The sequence below is a fragment of the Eleutherodactylus coqui genome, chromosome 7 (assembly GCF_035609145.1).
Source record: "Eleutherodactylus coqui strain aEleCoq1 chromosome 7, aEleCoq1.hap1, whole genome shotgun sequence".
Classification (NCBI taxonomy): Eukaryota; Metazoa; Chordata; class Amphibia; order Anura; family Eleutherodactylidae; genus Eleutherodactylus; species Eleutherodactylus coqui.
In genome coordinates this window covers 62976999-62992508 of record NC_089843.1, presented here as the reverse complement: position 1 = coordinate 62992508, position 15510 = coordinate 62976999, and the positions used below count along the sequence as shown (strand labels likewise).

At 44.0% G+C, this 15510-nt stretch overlaps 1 protein-coding gene across 1 annotated transcript in view; it reads left to right on the top strand.

Annotated features, from left to right (window-relative positions):
• The window catches only part of GRXCR1 (glutaredoxin and cysteine rich domain containing 1), a 49441-nt gene extending 34282 nt beyond the window's left edge, over window positions 1-15159 (top strand). Inside the window, exons 2-4 of the mRNA XM_066574618.1 lie at window positions 551-790; window positions 14159-14224; window positions 14887-15159. Of these exons, the coding sequence (XP_066430715.1) occupies window positions 551-790; window positions 14159-14224; window positions 14887-15066 (486 nt within the window). The 3' untranslated portion in view covers window positions 15067-15159. The remainder of the gene's footprint in view (window positions 1-550; window positions 791-14158; window positions 14225-14886) is intronic.
• Window positions 15160-15510: the final 351 nt, after the last annotated feature.

Here is a 15510-nt window from a genome sequence, read left to right as displayed (position 1 = left end):
AGAGACATAAAACTAGACTGTGTTATTTTGTAAAAGTGACACTAATTATCATTGTCATTGTTTAGATAACGATATTTGGTGTGAAAAGATTGTTCTGACATTGAGCATATAGAATTGATATGTAATTACTGTAAGATTACATTGTATTTAGAGATGAGCCAGCATACTCGCTAAGGGCAATTACTCGATCGAGCATTGCCCTTAGCGAGTACCTGCCCGCTCGGAAGAAAAGATTCGGGTGCCGGCAGTGGGCGGGGAGCGGCGGGGGGGGGGGGGGGGGGGGGTGGGGGGTTTAAGAACGGAGGGGAGAGCTCTCTCCCTCTTTTCCCCCCGCTCCCCCCTGCTCACTGCCGCAACTCACCTGTCACCCGCGCCGACCCCCGAACCTTTTCTTCCGAGCGGGCAGGTACTTGCTAAGGACAATGCTCGATTGAGTAATTGTCCTTAGTGAGTATGCTCGCTCATCTCTAATTATATTCTCTGCCCTGAAAACCTATTAATATACAGTATGAAATGTAATTTTCAACATTGAATTTGCTTTATATTGCAGTCCACTACCACCTTAGAATACGGGCGCATTGTGATTTACACTACAAGTTTGCGTGTGGTAAGAAACACTTTTGAGAGATGTGAAATGGTCCGGAAAATCTTCCAGAATCACAGAGTAAAATTTGAGGAAAAGAACATTGCCCTCAATAGTGAATATGGGAAAGAACTTGATGAGAGATGTCGCCGGGTGTCTGAAATGCCATCTCTACCTATTATATTCGTTGATGGCCATTATCTTGGGGTAAGTGGATGTTATTATACTATGTTATGAAGTGTATCCAATATGCATGTGCTATGTCTAATCATGTATAAGTTACTGTATATAAATCAAGCTGAATCAAATTAATAGAGAACAGCAGGGCCACACTATGATTAAAAAGCAGCCCTGGCACACAAACCCCACCAGCTCACATACTATATCAGCCACCTCTTCCCTATATAACATAAAAACAGTGGCGCACAATGAATGGTACAATGAATTTTGCTTTACTCTTTGAGCTAAAAGTATCATTGGTTATTCATTTTTGAGTAAATCCAAAAGATTAGAACTTCTAAAACTTTTTCTACTAGGGCCTCACCAGCCTGCATAGAATGTGCTGATGTAGGCCAGTATCAGGACTGTTAGAGTGACTACCCACTACAGTTTTTACCGCGAAATCGCGATTTTGCGCGATCACGATTTTAACTTTACAAGTTCCATAGACCCCTGCAGAAAAAAAAACCCGCTGCAAATTTTGCAGTGAAAAAAACTGTAGTGGGTAGTCACCCTTAGGAAGAGGTACTTGTAGGTTTGGGATTCTTGCAACTAGGTTCCCTACCTGACTGATTAAAATATGCGTGCAAAGATCACAAGATGTAGTTCACAGTTGAAAATCATCTGTAAATTAGTAGTCAAATAAAACAATTTCACTACTCAAAATATGTAAATGTAAATATCAATACTAAAACATAGTTTATTACATAAATACAGTACCAGAACCAAGCTCAGTACAGAAATACAGCACTAGAACCAATCTTGGTACATAAATTCAGCACTAGAACAAAGCTCATAACATAAATAAAGCACCAGAACTCAGTATAATATACAAGTACGGCACTAGAACCAAACTGAGTATGTATTGTAGTAGTGCAGTACACAGAAGGGCCTGTAGAGGGCTGCAGACAGGACTTCTGGTGCTAGGTTTAACACAAAGGGGTGTAGCAGGAACTGGAAAAGGGCCAGTTCCAGCTAGAATCTGGTGGGGGGAGGACCAGCGCAGCAAACAGGACTTCTGGTGCTAGGGTTAACACAAAGGGGCGGAGCAGGAACTGGAAAAGGGCCAGTTCCAGCTAGAATCAGGTGGGGAGAGGAACAGCACAGCACAGCAGAGGTGCTGCAGGCTGGTGGCCTAGCAAAGGCCAGAGTCTGACAGGGACGACAACCCTGGACTCACACCCAAGTTGAGAGAGACGTTGGCTGAGAGAGAGACAGATTCGTGGAGCTGGAAGGGCTGCTAGCCCAGGGTCTAGTGCAGACCAGGAGTTTGACAGGGAAGACAACCCTAAACTCTACACCCAGGTGGGGTGCTTATTTGGACTGTGTATTTTGATGTTCTATAATGTGCTGTGAAAATAAAGGCTGACAGAGCTAGATAAAAAAATCCACATCTCCTGAGCAGTTTCTACACATGTGGTGCGCCATTTTCATGTGCAAGAGGTCAACAATCCAAGGCAAGTGTACCCCAACTTGCCATATATGGTGGAGCATGCGCTGGCATGATCTGGAGTGGCGCACAACGCTGCAGGAGCAACACGTGGATGTCTGCTGGGAGCAGTGCTGCTGTATGCAGAGTTTAAAGGGCCATGAGGCTGAGTGTGCGGTTGTGCTGGATGCAGTTTAAAGGCCAAGAGGCCGAAGCTGCGGTTAAAAAGCCAGGAGGCTGAGTGTGCGCCTGTGCTGGATGCAGTTTAAAGGGCCAGGAGGCCGAAGCTGCGGTTAAAGGGCCAGGAGGCTGAAGCTTGCGGTTGCTGTGGGAGCCACAGAGGACTAGGCAGAGGACGTCTGCGAGGCAAGTTAGTGAACTTGTTTTGCTGTTTATTATGGACTGTGCAGTCAAGATGGCGGGTGGTGCAGGAGGCTACCAAAAAAAACCATGCTGGGCATGTTTGCAGATGGACTTCTGTATCTTTGGTTGTCCAGTGGCAAAGTGGCCAGTAAAACCCCACTGGTCTGTGTTGGAGGCTAACTGCAGAGCTTGGAGGGCACAAGGAGGTGTCCCCCCCAAAAGACTGTGACAGATATCCAGAGAAGACTCCATGAACTGGTGAGGCCACTAAAAGGACTAATAGAAAGTCATATGTGCAGGATGGCTCAGCAGAAGCTGCACAAACTAACTGGACATTTGGTGAAGATTTGTCCAAGGACTCTAATGCAGATGATGTGTGGAAATTTTTGCATAACCAAATGTTTTCCCTGCAGCAGGGTGCTAGGAGAACTGCAGTGTCTGCATTAGGTGAAAAGTCCAAAAACCATATTGTTGATGTGCTGCAGAAAAATTTCATTAACCCTGAAGTGTCATGTGTGTGGGATGGTGAGATGTATTCTGTGCCTAATATGTGTAGATATGTTTCCCAAATGACGTTAGGGTGTGAACAGGTTGCAATGAGGAGTGCAGCCAATGCCCATGTGGGAGTCAGTGCAAATATACCTCTAGTGAAAGAGGGAAGAAATAATGAAGATAGAGTGTGTAGGACTAAAAATGCTGGAGTTGGTAGTACTATGCCTTTAGAGAGAAAAAGGATAGATCGTACTAAAGATGCAAAGAAGAGAAAAAAGAAGAAAAAGGCTGCTGCTAGTGAGACCAGTGAGGTTGTCAGTGCAGATCCTGAGGTCCATGGTGAGACAGCAAGAGAACGCTTGTTTAAACTTCAGGAGGGATTTGCACCAATGCAAGCTCATGTAAAGTTTCTGGAGGAAGCATGTCAAACTGCTAATGAACGACTTGATGCGCAGTTTGAGAAAGAAAGGGCCAATTTGTGTCTGCTGGGAGAAGAGGCAAAGACTGTTAGCAGAGTAACAGACAGATAAATTCCTAAAAGAAAGTATTCTCTAGGAAGCTGAGCAGCTGAAAGCAGAGAATGCAGCTCTCTTAAAGGAAAATGAGCATCTTGAGAGATTGGCTAAGGAGGAAACTGATCACTGGGTGTTGCTGGAATAGAAGAATGTTCAGTGTGAACAGAGCTTAGAAGAGATGAGAAGTGAGTAAAAGAAGTATGAGGGATATCTTTCAACAGCCCATGAAGAGATACAAGACCTCAGAATTGCAGCCAGAGGTGAGGCTAATTGCAGAGTATGTCTGGAGGCACCATCTGTGCAGTGTGACCAGGACTGTAAGAAACTGCAAATAAAAACCCAAGAGTTGGAGATGACGTGTTGTGAGTTAGAAAGAGCTTCTACAGATACACGTAATCAAACTACAGGTTTGCAGAATCAAGTTGCAGAGTTGAAAATGCAGTTAGCAAAGAAAAATGGTAACTTGGAGTGCCAAATAAGTCAGCTCAAGGAAGAGCTGGAACTAGAGAAAGCTGCTTGCAGTCAGGCAGAGAAGCAAGCAGAGATCTTAAAAGACTTAATGGGTTACAAGGAAAACCAGGAAGCACTGCATGAGAGACTGGTGTCCCAGCTACAGGTGAGTTTGGATGAGAAAGCTGAAGTACATGGAACCCAGATCCAGGAGCTGGAACCGAGTCATGCTGTAGTTGTGGGGAAACTGTCCAAGCAGTTGAAGCAAATTGAAAAAGTGAAAGAAACATGGAAAAGTGAGTGTTTTGAGCTGACCCAAAAGGTGAAGGGGTTGTTGGAAGACAAGTGTGCATCTACTGCATTTCTCTTGCATTCAGAAGTGCAGCTTCAAGAGTTACAAGTAAAAGTCACTGAGGGTGACAGAAGGCAGACAGCGTTGTCTGAGAAGGTGAATTAACTGCAGGTGGAGCTGGAAGCTCAGACTGAAGAGTTTCAGAGGCTTCTGCAAGAAGAGACGCAGCAGAGGCTTGGTCTTAGTGCACACCTGAATACAATGCAAGATGAGAGATGTGTTCCTCCACCAGTTAGAGGAAGATGCAGAAACTAAGAGGAATCTGTCAGAGCAGATTGTAACACTTCAGGTGCAGGTGTCAGAGATGGAAGAGAAACTATATGAGAACCCTGCATGCTGGGTTATGGTTGAAGAGCAAGACAGTGAAATCCTAGAAGCGGAAGTGATAAAGCAGCTGTTTTGTCTTCAAACTGATGTCTATGATGAACTTGAGTTTACAGTGAGTCTCCAGCAGAAAGTAGAAGACATTAGTGTGGAGCTTGGTCACCAATGTCAGACTGTGTCCAACTGGGAGAAGAAACAAAAGATGTTTGAACAGTGGCCTACTGAGGGGAAATCAGTGGTTCTTAAAGTTGCAAAAGAAGGGCTGAACAAGCGGGGGCGCACTGAAATGCAAGACTGGATTAGCGCCAAGACAGATGCTGAAAAGAGAACCCTGATACGGGAAAAGCTAAAAGGTGTGTTCCATCAACCGGTTGAAGGAATGGAGACCTTGTTGTAGAATATTAAGAATGAGACTGAAGCACTAACCTTGACGCGCACCCTGAAGGTGGTGTCAGAAGAAAAAGTGGTATTGCAAAGGTCCGCTAAGAAGTTAAGTGCAAAGGTGACGCTCTGGGAGTCAAAGGGTCATATTGCTGACAAGAAGATTTAGAGACTAGAGAGGTCTAGGGCCCAGTTCAGACAAGTGAAAAGAAAGAAGACCCTGTTGAATTCTAAAAAGGAGATAAAAATTGTGAAAGGCATTGAGAAAATGAGAGCTGAGCTACATTGGAGATGAGCAATCCTCTGAAGTTCAAGTGACCAAAGAGAAGGCAGAAGGTGAAACTGCTGAAGCAGAGAAGGCTATGAAGGTAGCAGAGACTGGGGAAAAGGCCTCAGAAATTACTCCTGTCCTGGATAAGGAAGTTGTGCAAATGAAAGTATCTCTGGAGTTTTGACCTTGGGGGGCCAAAAAAAAAGAAAGTGTGATACGGCCTATATCAAAGGAGGGGGGGAAGTATGTAGTGCAGTACACAGAAGGGCCTGTAGAGGGCTGCAGACAGGACTTCTGGTGCTAGGGTTAAAACAAAGGGGTGGAGCAGGAACTAGAAAAGGGCCAGTTCCTGCCAGAATCAGGTGGGGAGAGGACCAGCGCAGCAGAGCTGAGGTGCTGCAGGCTGGTGGCCTAGCAAAGGCCAGAGTCTGACAGGGACGACAACCCTGGACTCACACCCAAGTTGAGAGAGATGTTGGCTGAGAGAGAGACAGATTTGTGGAGCTGGAAGGGCTGCTAGCCCAGGGTCTAGTGCAGACCAGGAGTTTGACAGGGAAGACAACCCTAAACTCTACACCCAGGTGGGGTGCTTATTTGGACTGTGTATTTTGATGTTATATGATATGCTGTGAAAATAAAGGCTGACAGGAGCTAGATAAAGAAATCCACATCTCCTGAGCAGTTTCTACACGTGTGGTGCGCCATTTTCATGTGCGAGAGGTCAACGATCCAAGGCAAGTGTACCCCAACTTGCCACAGTATGTACAGTACCAGAACTAAGATCATTAAAGAGATAAATTGTAAAGTCAGGCCAGCCCCTTCCATGTAAGTTTATACCATGTGAAAACACCTGTTACAACCTTAATCTGAATTATGATGGGAGTGCGCTAAAATATGCCACATTGTGCACCAAAATAATCCACTGTGCCCTAAAATAAGCCACATTGACCCTTTATATACCCCACTGTGTACCAATATAAGCCTCATTGTGTCCAAAATAAGCCACACGGCCGCCTTCATATGCCACACAGTGCCCAAAATAAGCTACATTGTCCCCAAAAATATTCCACTCTGACTCCTTCATGTGCCACATTGTCTCTCAAAATAAGCCACACTTTTTACCCTCATACCTTCATATGCCACAACTTCTCTTTCATATGACACACCGTCCCCTTCATAACTGAATTATTATAAGCCACCATATTCCCCAGCATTAAAAATAATAAACACACATTCCCCTCCCTGCAATCCCACGGCACCCTCCGTCGTCTGCTGTGGCCTCTTCCAGCTGTGGTCCCATGGAACGATGCAGACAGTTGCAATGACATCATAACGTTGCCTGCGTCTCAAGGGAGGTGATGGAACCGGAAGCCAAGTGCTGAGCATGGCTTTCTGCACCGCCGCTGTGACTGTCAATTGCATCCTCATCTTAAAGATGTGGATGCTTGATTAATGTGAACCTTCAGGTCTACTTCAAATGGATTTCCCGTCTTACTCCACTAACCGATCCATAATTCAGAGAAAGCAGTCTGGTCTGGAAGAGAAGCAATGGACAATGCTATTAAAACAATTTCCTTAGTGTCCCGGGTTCGCTCCCAGGGATTTCCCCCCCCCCCCCGTGTCTATTATCTGTTGGTGTGGAAAAAGCTTTCAATAGGCTACACTGTGGGTTCTTAAGAACGACCTTGAGGGCCATTGGCCTTGGTCCCCATATGCTTTATTGCATATTAACTTTGTATGCCTCAGCCAACATTACAATAAATAGTACCATGTCTTCTCCATTCACCATTAAAAACAGGATGAGATGGAGTTGCCTTCATCCCCTCTTTTATGCATTTTAGTTATGGAATTCTTTTCCTATGTCATTAGGACTAATCCTTCTGTACAAGGGAAAAAATTAGGTCCCACAACCCAAAAGTTGTCAATTTTGGGTTGTGGGACCTAATTTGGGGGGTTTGTGGCACCCAAACCTGCAGTCTCGAGCAGGGGAGATACTCGCTAAAGGCAATGCTCACTCGAGCAATTGCCTTTAGCGAGTATACTCGCTCATCTCTACTAATTTCCCTTTTCCTTATTGATTCGGATTTTATTGTTCTGAGTATCCAAAACGTGTTGGCCTATTCCCCTTTTAAATTGTATTGCTAGATTTTTCAGATGGGATAAAAGGCTCTTTCAATCTCTCTTACTTAGGCCAGACATAGGCCAGACTCCAAGAGAAGACAATACAGCTTTGCAAGACTGCTCGAAATGTCTTCAGTGTATCTCCTCGCACCTGAATCTTAACCAATCTATTTCTTGTATTCTTCTTTTATTTTGTAACTTTTTGTATTTTTTTTTTTGTAACTTTTTTTTAAACATGGCATCTTTTGTATTAAAGCTTAAAACTTTAATAAGTTTAATCCTTGAATGTTCAAAAGAACCTAAAGCTTTTGATAGACTGTTAACTCTTTAACTGCCAAAGCACAGTGATTACCTTGTGCATCAGTTTAGCACCAGAAGTGCTGCATCTGACCAGCCTCGGGATAAGTCATCGATATCTTATCGGTGGGTTACTCCCCGCTGATCAGCTGATTGAAAGGGCCGCAGTACTTGTGTCACAGCTCAATGTCTACATCTGAAACTATCCTCTTTGTACTCAGAACGCCTTATTATTTATAGGGTCTGTTTTCAGTATTACAGGCTTATCCCATTGAAATGATTGGAACAAGTCTATGGTACTCAGAACGGCTGCTATAAACAATATGACGTTCTGATTACTGACAAGATTGTGATCAGATGCAAATATTGAGGGGCTGTCGCTCACGCAAGCACTGCAGACCCTTCAATGAACTTATTGGCAGGAGTCCTGAGCGGTGGACCCCAACAGATTAAATATTGATGGCCTAACCTTGGGATAACCTCTTACTTGTACAGCTTAAAGGTGAAGTCTAGAGTTACTTAGACTTTTCACTTCAGGCTACCCAGCACCAGTCTTCTTTGAAAAAAGATTCGGGAGCTGAGTAATATTCGGTCAGTTTTGTTCTCATTTAATTATATCCATATCTATTCTATATTCTTGGGACATGTACTTTTATAGCATTAAATGATACAGTTGCTTTTATGGCTGTTAGTGTTCAGCACGGCTGCACGGCGCCACCTGCCTAATGAACATAGACACTGCAGATGATGAAATAGATATTAGAGTCTAGTCTTCATAGCAATATTGTTGGTGTTATAGCTGAATATGTTCTATCTTGGTGTCAAAGATATATGTATCATAATATGCCAGAGCACATATGATACCTCAGTTGCAAGAAGAAATATGTGAACCCATTCGAATTACCTGGATTTCTGTATTGATTACTAATAAAATTGTGTTTAACTGTTACAAAGTCACAATTATAGACAAAAAAACAATCTAACACAAAATCCGGTTCACTGATCATGTCTTTTATTGAGTACATTGAGTTACATCTACAATGCAGGAAGAACAAGTAAGTGAACCCTTGAATTTAAAGGGAGGGCTTGTCCAGGACTTTTACCATTGATGACCTATCTTCAAGATAGGTCTTCAAAAGTTGATCAGCAGGGGTTCACTGCTTGTGCCCATTGTCATTGCTGGAAGAAGATAACGCTGTCAACATTGCAGTGGCCCTGTGGGTGCTGCAGGCACAGCCACCATTGAATTCAATGGGAACTGTACCTGTAGTACCAAATCAGACTGCTGCATTATGGACAGTCCTAAATGCTTCCAGAGCTTTCCACGCTGATAGTGGACCCAGCAATCAGCTGATCAGCAGGGATCGCAAGTGACGGGTCCAGAGGATAGATCACCACTAATAATAGTCCTGAGCAATCACTTAAAAAAACCTATAGATTCTCCTTTAGCAGAAGTCACATTCACCAGCTAATGCACAACTCCAAGTAATTCCATAGGGTTCAAAACTTCTACGGTATAAGAAAATGATTTTTTTTGTTTAGAACCTTCTTTAAGTAAGATGTAGATTAAGTACTGTTATTTATGCCGGTGGGCATGGAGCCTCTAGTACCCTGTTGTACCGCCTCTAGCTTCGATACAAGATGTGATATGGGCGGGCATGGAGGCTCTAGTACCCTGTTGTACCGCCTCTAGCTTGGATACAAGATGTGATACGGGCAGGCATGGAGGTTCTAGTACCCTGTTGTACCACCTCTAGCATGGATACAAGCTGTGATACGGATGGGCATGGAGGTTCTAGTACCCTGTTGTACCGCCTCTAGCTTGGATATAAGATGTGATACAGGCAGACATGGAGGCATACAGATTCTGTATGGTATCCTGCAACATATTGGTCCACATTTGCTGTAACTGAGCTTCTAGATTATACAAACTCATAGGCTGTAGAAGTTGGCATCCCAGATGGTCCCATACATGTTGTATTGGTGATTAATCTGGCAACCAAGCAGCCACAGAAGTGTGACAACATTGTAGAGACATTCCTGTGACCCCCTTGTGTGTGCGGCCAAGCATTATCCTGCTGGTAAATGCCTTCAGAAAGCCGCCATGAGCGGAACACGTGTCTGCAGGATATTCTGAACATATTGCTGAGCTGCCATTGTCCCTTGTACCACTACTAGGGGTGACTGGCTGTCATATGCGATGCCCCCCAGACCATCACACTAGCAGGGAGCAGTGTGCCACTCCACAGCAAAGGCAGGATTGAGGCGCTCACCTCGAGGTCTCCAGACATGAACACGGCTGTTGTCCATGCCTAAACTATACCTGGATTCGTCGCTGAATACTATCTAGTTCCACTTTGTAGCAGTCCAGTTTCGTTGTTCACGGAACCATTGCAAAAGGAGGCGATGGTTGGTGGGTGTCAGAGGCAGTACAGGTAATGGGTGCCATGAGACAAAATGTATTTCAGCCAAGTGCCTGGAAATGGTTCTGACAGGCACAGGGGTGTAACGATAGTGCAACCTGTAACAGTTGGAGCTGCTTGTGTTTGTCAGACGATCAGACTATCCTCTCTACTGGTGGTCTGTCGAGGGCATCCTGAGCACGCTCACCCTGTGTGCCATCCCGCATCCACTGATCCCAATGGCTTCTGAAAGTCTGATCAGAACGGCCCAGGTGGCGGCAATTCATTGATACGGCATCCAGCTTCTTGCTGTTACATCCGCTTGGTGCACAAAAGCGCCATTCCTCAGAACGGATGCAAAAGTGTCCATTTAAAACTGCAAACATACACATAGAGTACTTGCACGGACCAAATGCATATCTCCAGGAGAAAGAATAGACAACTGTACCTAACTGATCAGGAAAAGAGGGGCACCCCTGCCTAAAAAACTGAGTCATCGGCTCGATAAAGGCGGCCCCAGTGACTTCTTCTGGCTACCCCAGTGACTTCTTCTGGCTATCCCTGATCAGGGAGCTGGAGAGATGCAGTAAACACACAGGACACGACACTGTTCACACACACACACACACACACACACACACACACACACACACACACACACACACACACACACACACCTAACATACGTCACTGTTCACACCAACATACAGTGTAACACATACCACATAGAACAGGACATCTCATCTCTGGCCACTTGTACAGACATACAACACAAGTCACTGTTCACACCAACATACAACAGGTGGTGCATACAACATACAACACAGACCCCACCCAGAGCTCACATGCATATCAATGGTAAACCATAGCCAGTCCAAGTGTCCTCATACTAGGGGAATAGGGAGAGTCAGCCACCATGCTGACATAGGGAACAGCGTCAGGCATCACCCATCTGACCCACACATAGGACATCAGACGTCTGGGGTCCGCACGTGCCCAGGGATAGGGAGAAACCTGCGGGCCGCCTGCACCTGTGTGGTCACCGTACCACACACTACACAATGCACGCACCCCAGAAACCGCAAGGAGGGGAGGGACAGCAGGTGCCCAGACCGTCTTTAGCGGAGGAGAGGGACACTTCAAACAAGCATGCAACCACCAGCTCTGAGTGGGATAACCAGTGACACATAAGGCACTAAAATGACCAGCAATCTCTGCCAAGAGTTTGCTGATATTTATCTGCCGCAGACCAGGGGGATTGGCTGCTGGAGAATACCACACCCAGATAGCTCTAATTAACCCATAACTGTGAAGGTGTGCACAAGGAAGCCTGTAGAACCACAGGTCCCAGAAGCACAACCTTAATACTTGCATTCCAATAATGCGCCCCTCTCTCTTGATTGCATCGTAGAGACGTCCAGTAGTAAACAAGCTCTACACCAGCAGGAAAAGAGTAGCCTCTGAGATCCTTTGTATAGGCTAAGGGTGAAGTAGAGTATTAGAAGAATGATAAAATATGGTGATTGTCAAATCCCCTAGTGCAAAAAAAATAAAAAGTACAAAAAAATTATAAAAAATAAAAATGGCAAAATGCCACCTTTCTCCCTAAGGGCTCATTCATATGAGTATACCACAGCTTTGTACACATCACAGCCTATACACTCTGCCAGCAGGGATAGCATACAGGCTGTGATTGACACTACGCATGTCCGGGAATGTGACGTCAAAGACAGGTGAAGTGTGAGGTTTTTTATTCAAATGTCGCGCTCTGTTCAGAGCGGGATGCGTATTGGAACACTGCTTATACGAAATACCTGCGTATGGACAGCAATTCATACCTAGCTCGCTCAAGGGCTGCATTTGATATGCAGGGAAATAGAGCATGCTGCGATTTACTTCTCCTGCGTATCGATACACAGTGCCCACATGCTGGTGTGAATGGAAGAGTGAAAGTCTATTGACTTTCATTACCTCCATTCACTGTGTGTTATGCACGAGAAATACATGTGCTTAATATGTGGTGACAATACGATCGTGTGCATGAGCCCTTACTATGTAAAAAAAAAGAGAAAAAAAATCCCACGTATGGTCCCACATATGGTATCGCTGCGGTCGTAATGACCCAGAGAAAAAAGTTAGTAAATAGAGATGAGCGAGTATACTCGCTAAGGCACATTACTCGAGCGAGTAGTGCCTTAGCCGAGTATCTCCCCGCTCGTCTCTAAAGATTCGGGGGCCGGTGGGGAGCGGCAGGGGAGAACGGGGAGATACTCGACGCTCCCCGACGCAACTCACCTGTCAGCCGCGCTGGCACCCGAATCTTTAGAGACGAGCGGGGAGATACTCGGCTAAGGCACTACTCGCTCGAGTAATGTGCCTTAGCGAGTATACTCGCTCATCTCTATTAGTAAATTATTTAACCCATACAGAGCACCTTATGGAAAAAAAATACAAAAAAAATGGCGAAAATAGCTAATTTTGCCTATCTAGCCTTACAAAAAACAGAATAGAAAGTGATGTACAAATGGTACCAATAAAAAGTACGACTCCTCCCGCAAATAAAAAACTCACACAGCAACATTAACAAAAGAAGAAAAATGTCAGGGGTCTTTAAATGCAGCGATAAACTTTTTTTTTTTTAAATGAGACAAAGTTACAAAAAAAAAACTCTATAAATTTGGTATTGACATAATTGTTCTAGCCTGCAGAATTTAAATGTAACCCTTTCCAATCCACTGTCTGACCTCTGAAGACATTATGATTTAAGGCTGTACAGCTCCGATGTTGGAAGACGTCCGTCGGGGTTCTCTTACTGTTTATTGCCAGCCTCTCTGCTGTTGGAGCCTATCCAACGTGTCACCTCATGCAGTACTGGCTTTAGCCAGCATATAGCGCCGTTATATAATGGCAGAAAAAGAGTAAGCCCCCTAGGAAAACCAGGATACAAATTGGTTTGGAAAGCGTTAACATATTATTTATACTGCACAGAAAATGTCCTTAAAATAAAAACCTGCTAGAATTGCAGAATTTCTTAATCTTGCCTCTAGAAAGAAAATGGAATAAAATGCAATCAGAATGTTACATATTCCCAAAAATTGGACAAATGACGACTAGAGTTCATCCCGCAATAAACAATCTTTGATAGAGCCCCGTCAATGGAAAAATAAAAAGGCTATGGCTCTTGGAATACAGCAAAAAAGCTGAAAAAAAGAAAATAGCAAATCTTTAAAAAATGTTTTAGTTCCCAAAAGTAGCAAAACACAAAAATAACTATATAAACTTGGTATGGCTGGAATTGTGCTGACCCAGAGAATAATGTTATCACATTAATTATTTTGCCCACTGAACGCCGTAAAAATGAAATCGAAAATACAAATGGCAAATTGTATTTTTTTCCTCAATACCCCTAAAAAATATCTAAAGTTATGCAATACGGTATATGTACCCAAAAATTATGTCATTAAAAAATATATTTTGACCCACAAAAAAACTCATCTGGCTATGTCGGCGGAAAAAAATTAAAAAGTTATGGCTCCAGGAGGAATCCGACAAAAAAAAAAAAGGAAAAATGTGTTGGTCATTAAGTTGCAAAAAGATTCTGTCACTAAAGGGTTAATAGGTTAAGTGTGAGGTTAAGCTCTGCTGCATCTGTGTGATGCAATAAATGGCATAAGTATTTCCTGTATTGCAATGCTGTACTCCACTAAACATAGCCATATGGTGTACGATGGACTGAGCTCTTACTGGTTCTACTGTGTTCAGGGGTGTAACTATAGAGGGTGCAGGGGATGCGGTTGCACCCGGGCCCAGGAGCCTTGGGGGGCCATAAGGCCTCTCTTCTCCATATGGGGAGCCCAATACTATGAATGAAGCATTATAGTTGGGGGCCCTGTTACAGGTTTTGCATTGGGGCCCAGAAGCTTCAAGTTATGCCTCTGACTGTGTTTATATTATTTCAGGGTGCTGAAAAAATACTATCAATGAACGAATCAGGAGAACTTCAGGACCTGCTGATGAAGATTGAGGTGACTGTTCTATGTGATGTTTGCTGATCCTTTTCATATAGAAGTGTCCACCCATTTTCTAAACTTATTTAAAGGGGTTTTCCAGCTGTAAACTATTGATGGGCTATCTTTAGGATAGGTAATCAATGATAGATCTGAGGAAGTCTGCTGCCTGGGAACCCGGCTGATCAATGTATCACTGGGCCTGTGTACTTGTGCACTAAGGCCTTGTTCAGACGAGCGTGGTTTACACGCTGCTACCAAGAGGTTGCTATGAAAGCACTCACACAAGGCAGCAAGTGCCGACTGGCTTGTCAGCTCCGTGCTGTGGCACTGTCCATGGTGCTGACCACATGCTCCTATGGGAGCCTCGGCAGCACTCTGCTCATAACGTGGACATGTGAACATGCTGCTCTGCGGAGCACGAGGCAGCTCGTTCACCGCAGAATTCCTGCATGTCAACAGCGTGGTTTACACACTTCTATAGCAGCGTGTAAACCACGCTTGTCCAAACGAGACCTAAACTGATTTCTGCAGGAAGCAGAACCTTTTCTCTTGAGCGGGCAGGTACTTGCTAAGGACAATGCTCGATCAAGTAATTGCCCTTAGCGGGTATGCTCGCTCATCTCTAGTCCTAATCATGACTTATGTATAGTAATATCCATCCTTCTCTTTTTCTGCAGAGAGTGCAGCACCCTCACGCATGTGCCTCTTGTGGGGGATTCGGCTTCCTTCCTTGTGTAGTGTGCCATGGAAGCAAGATGTCAGTGTTCAGAAACTGCTTCACGGACTCTTTTAAGGCGCTAAAGTGTACAGCGTGCAACGAGAACGGGCTACAGCGCTGCAAAAGCTGCACTGGTTAAGAAAAAAAAGACAAAGGAAGAAAAATGTTGCTAAGATTCATTTTGAAATCCATCCTTTCGTATACATTTTTTAAGGTCACATTTGCGTAAATAAAGGGAATTTGTACATAAGAGTTTCTCATTGCTTTATAAAAAGGAATCAATACCACTACACCCTAAAATAACCATTCTCCTACTTGTTCGGATCCATATATTGGTGCATTGTGCTTTTTTCTTTTTTTAAAACAATAGTTTTTATTGAAAATTTTCCAAAATATAGAAGAATATAGCAGTAGACAAATTTTACAGGGGAAACCTGGAGATATAGTTACAAAGCCTTGTATATTCTGGTTAGGCTAAGCATATCAGAATGGTAGCAATCCAGTGCATTGTGCATTTTTATAGCAGAAAGTGATATAATATTAGTGAAAAATTGCCTTGTTGGCGTCGTACACATTGGCAAAT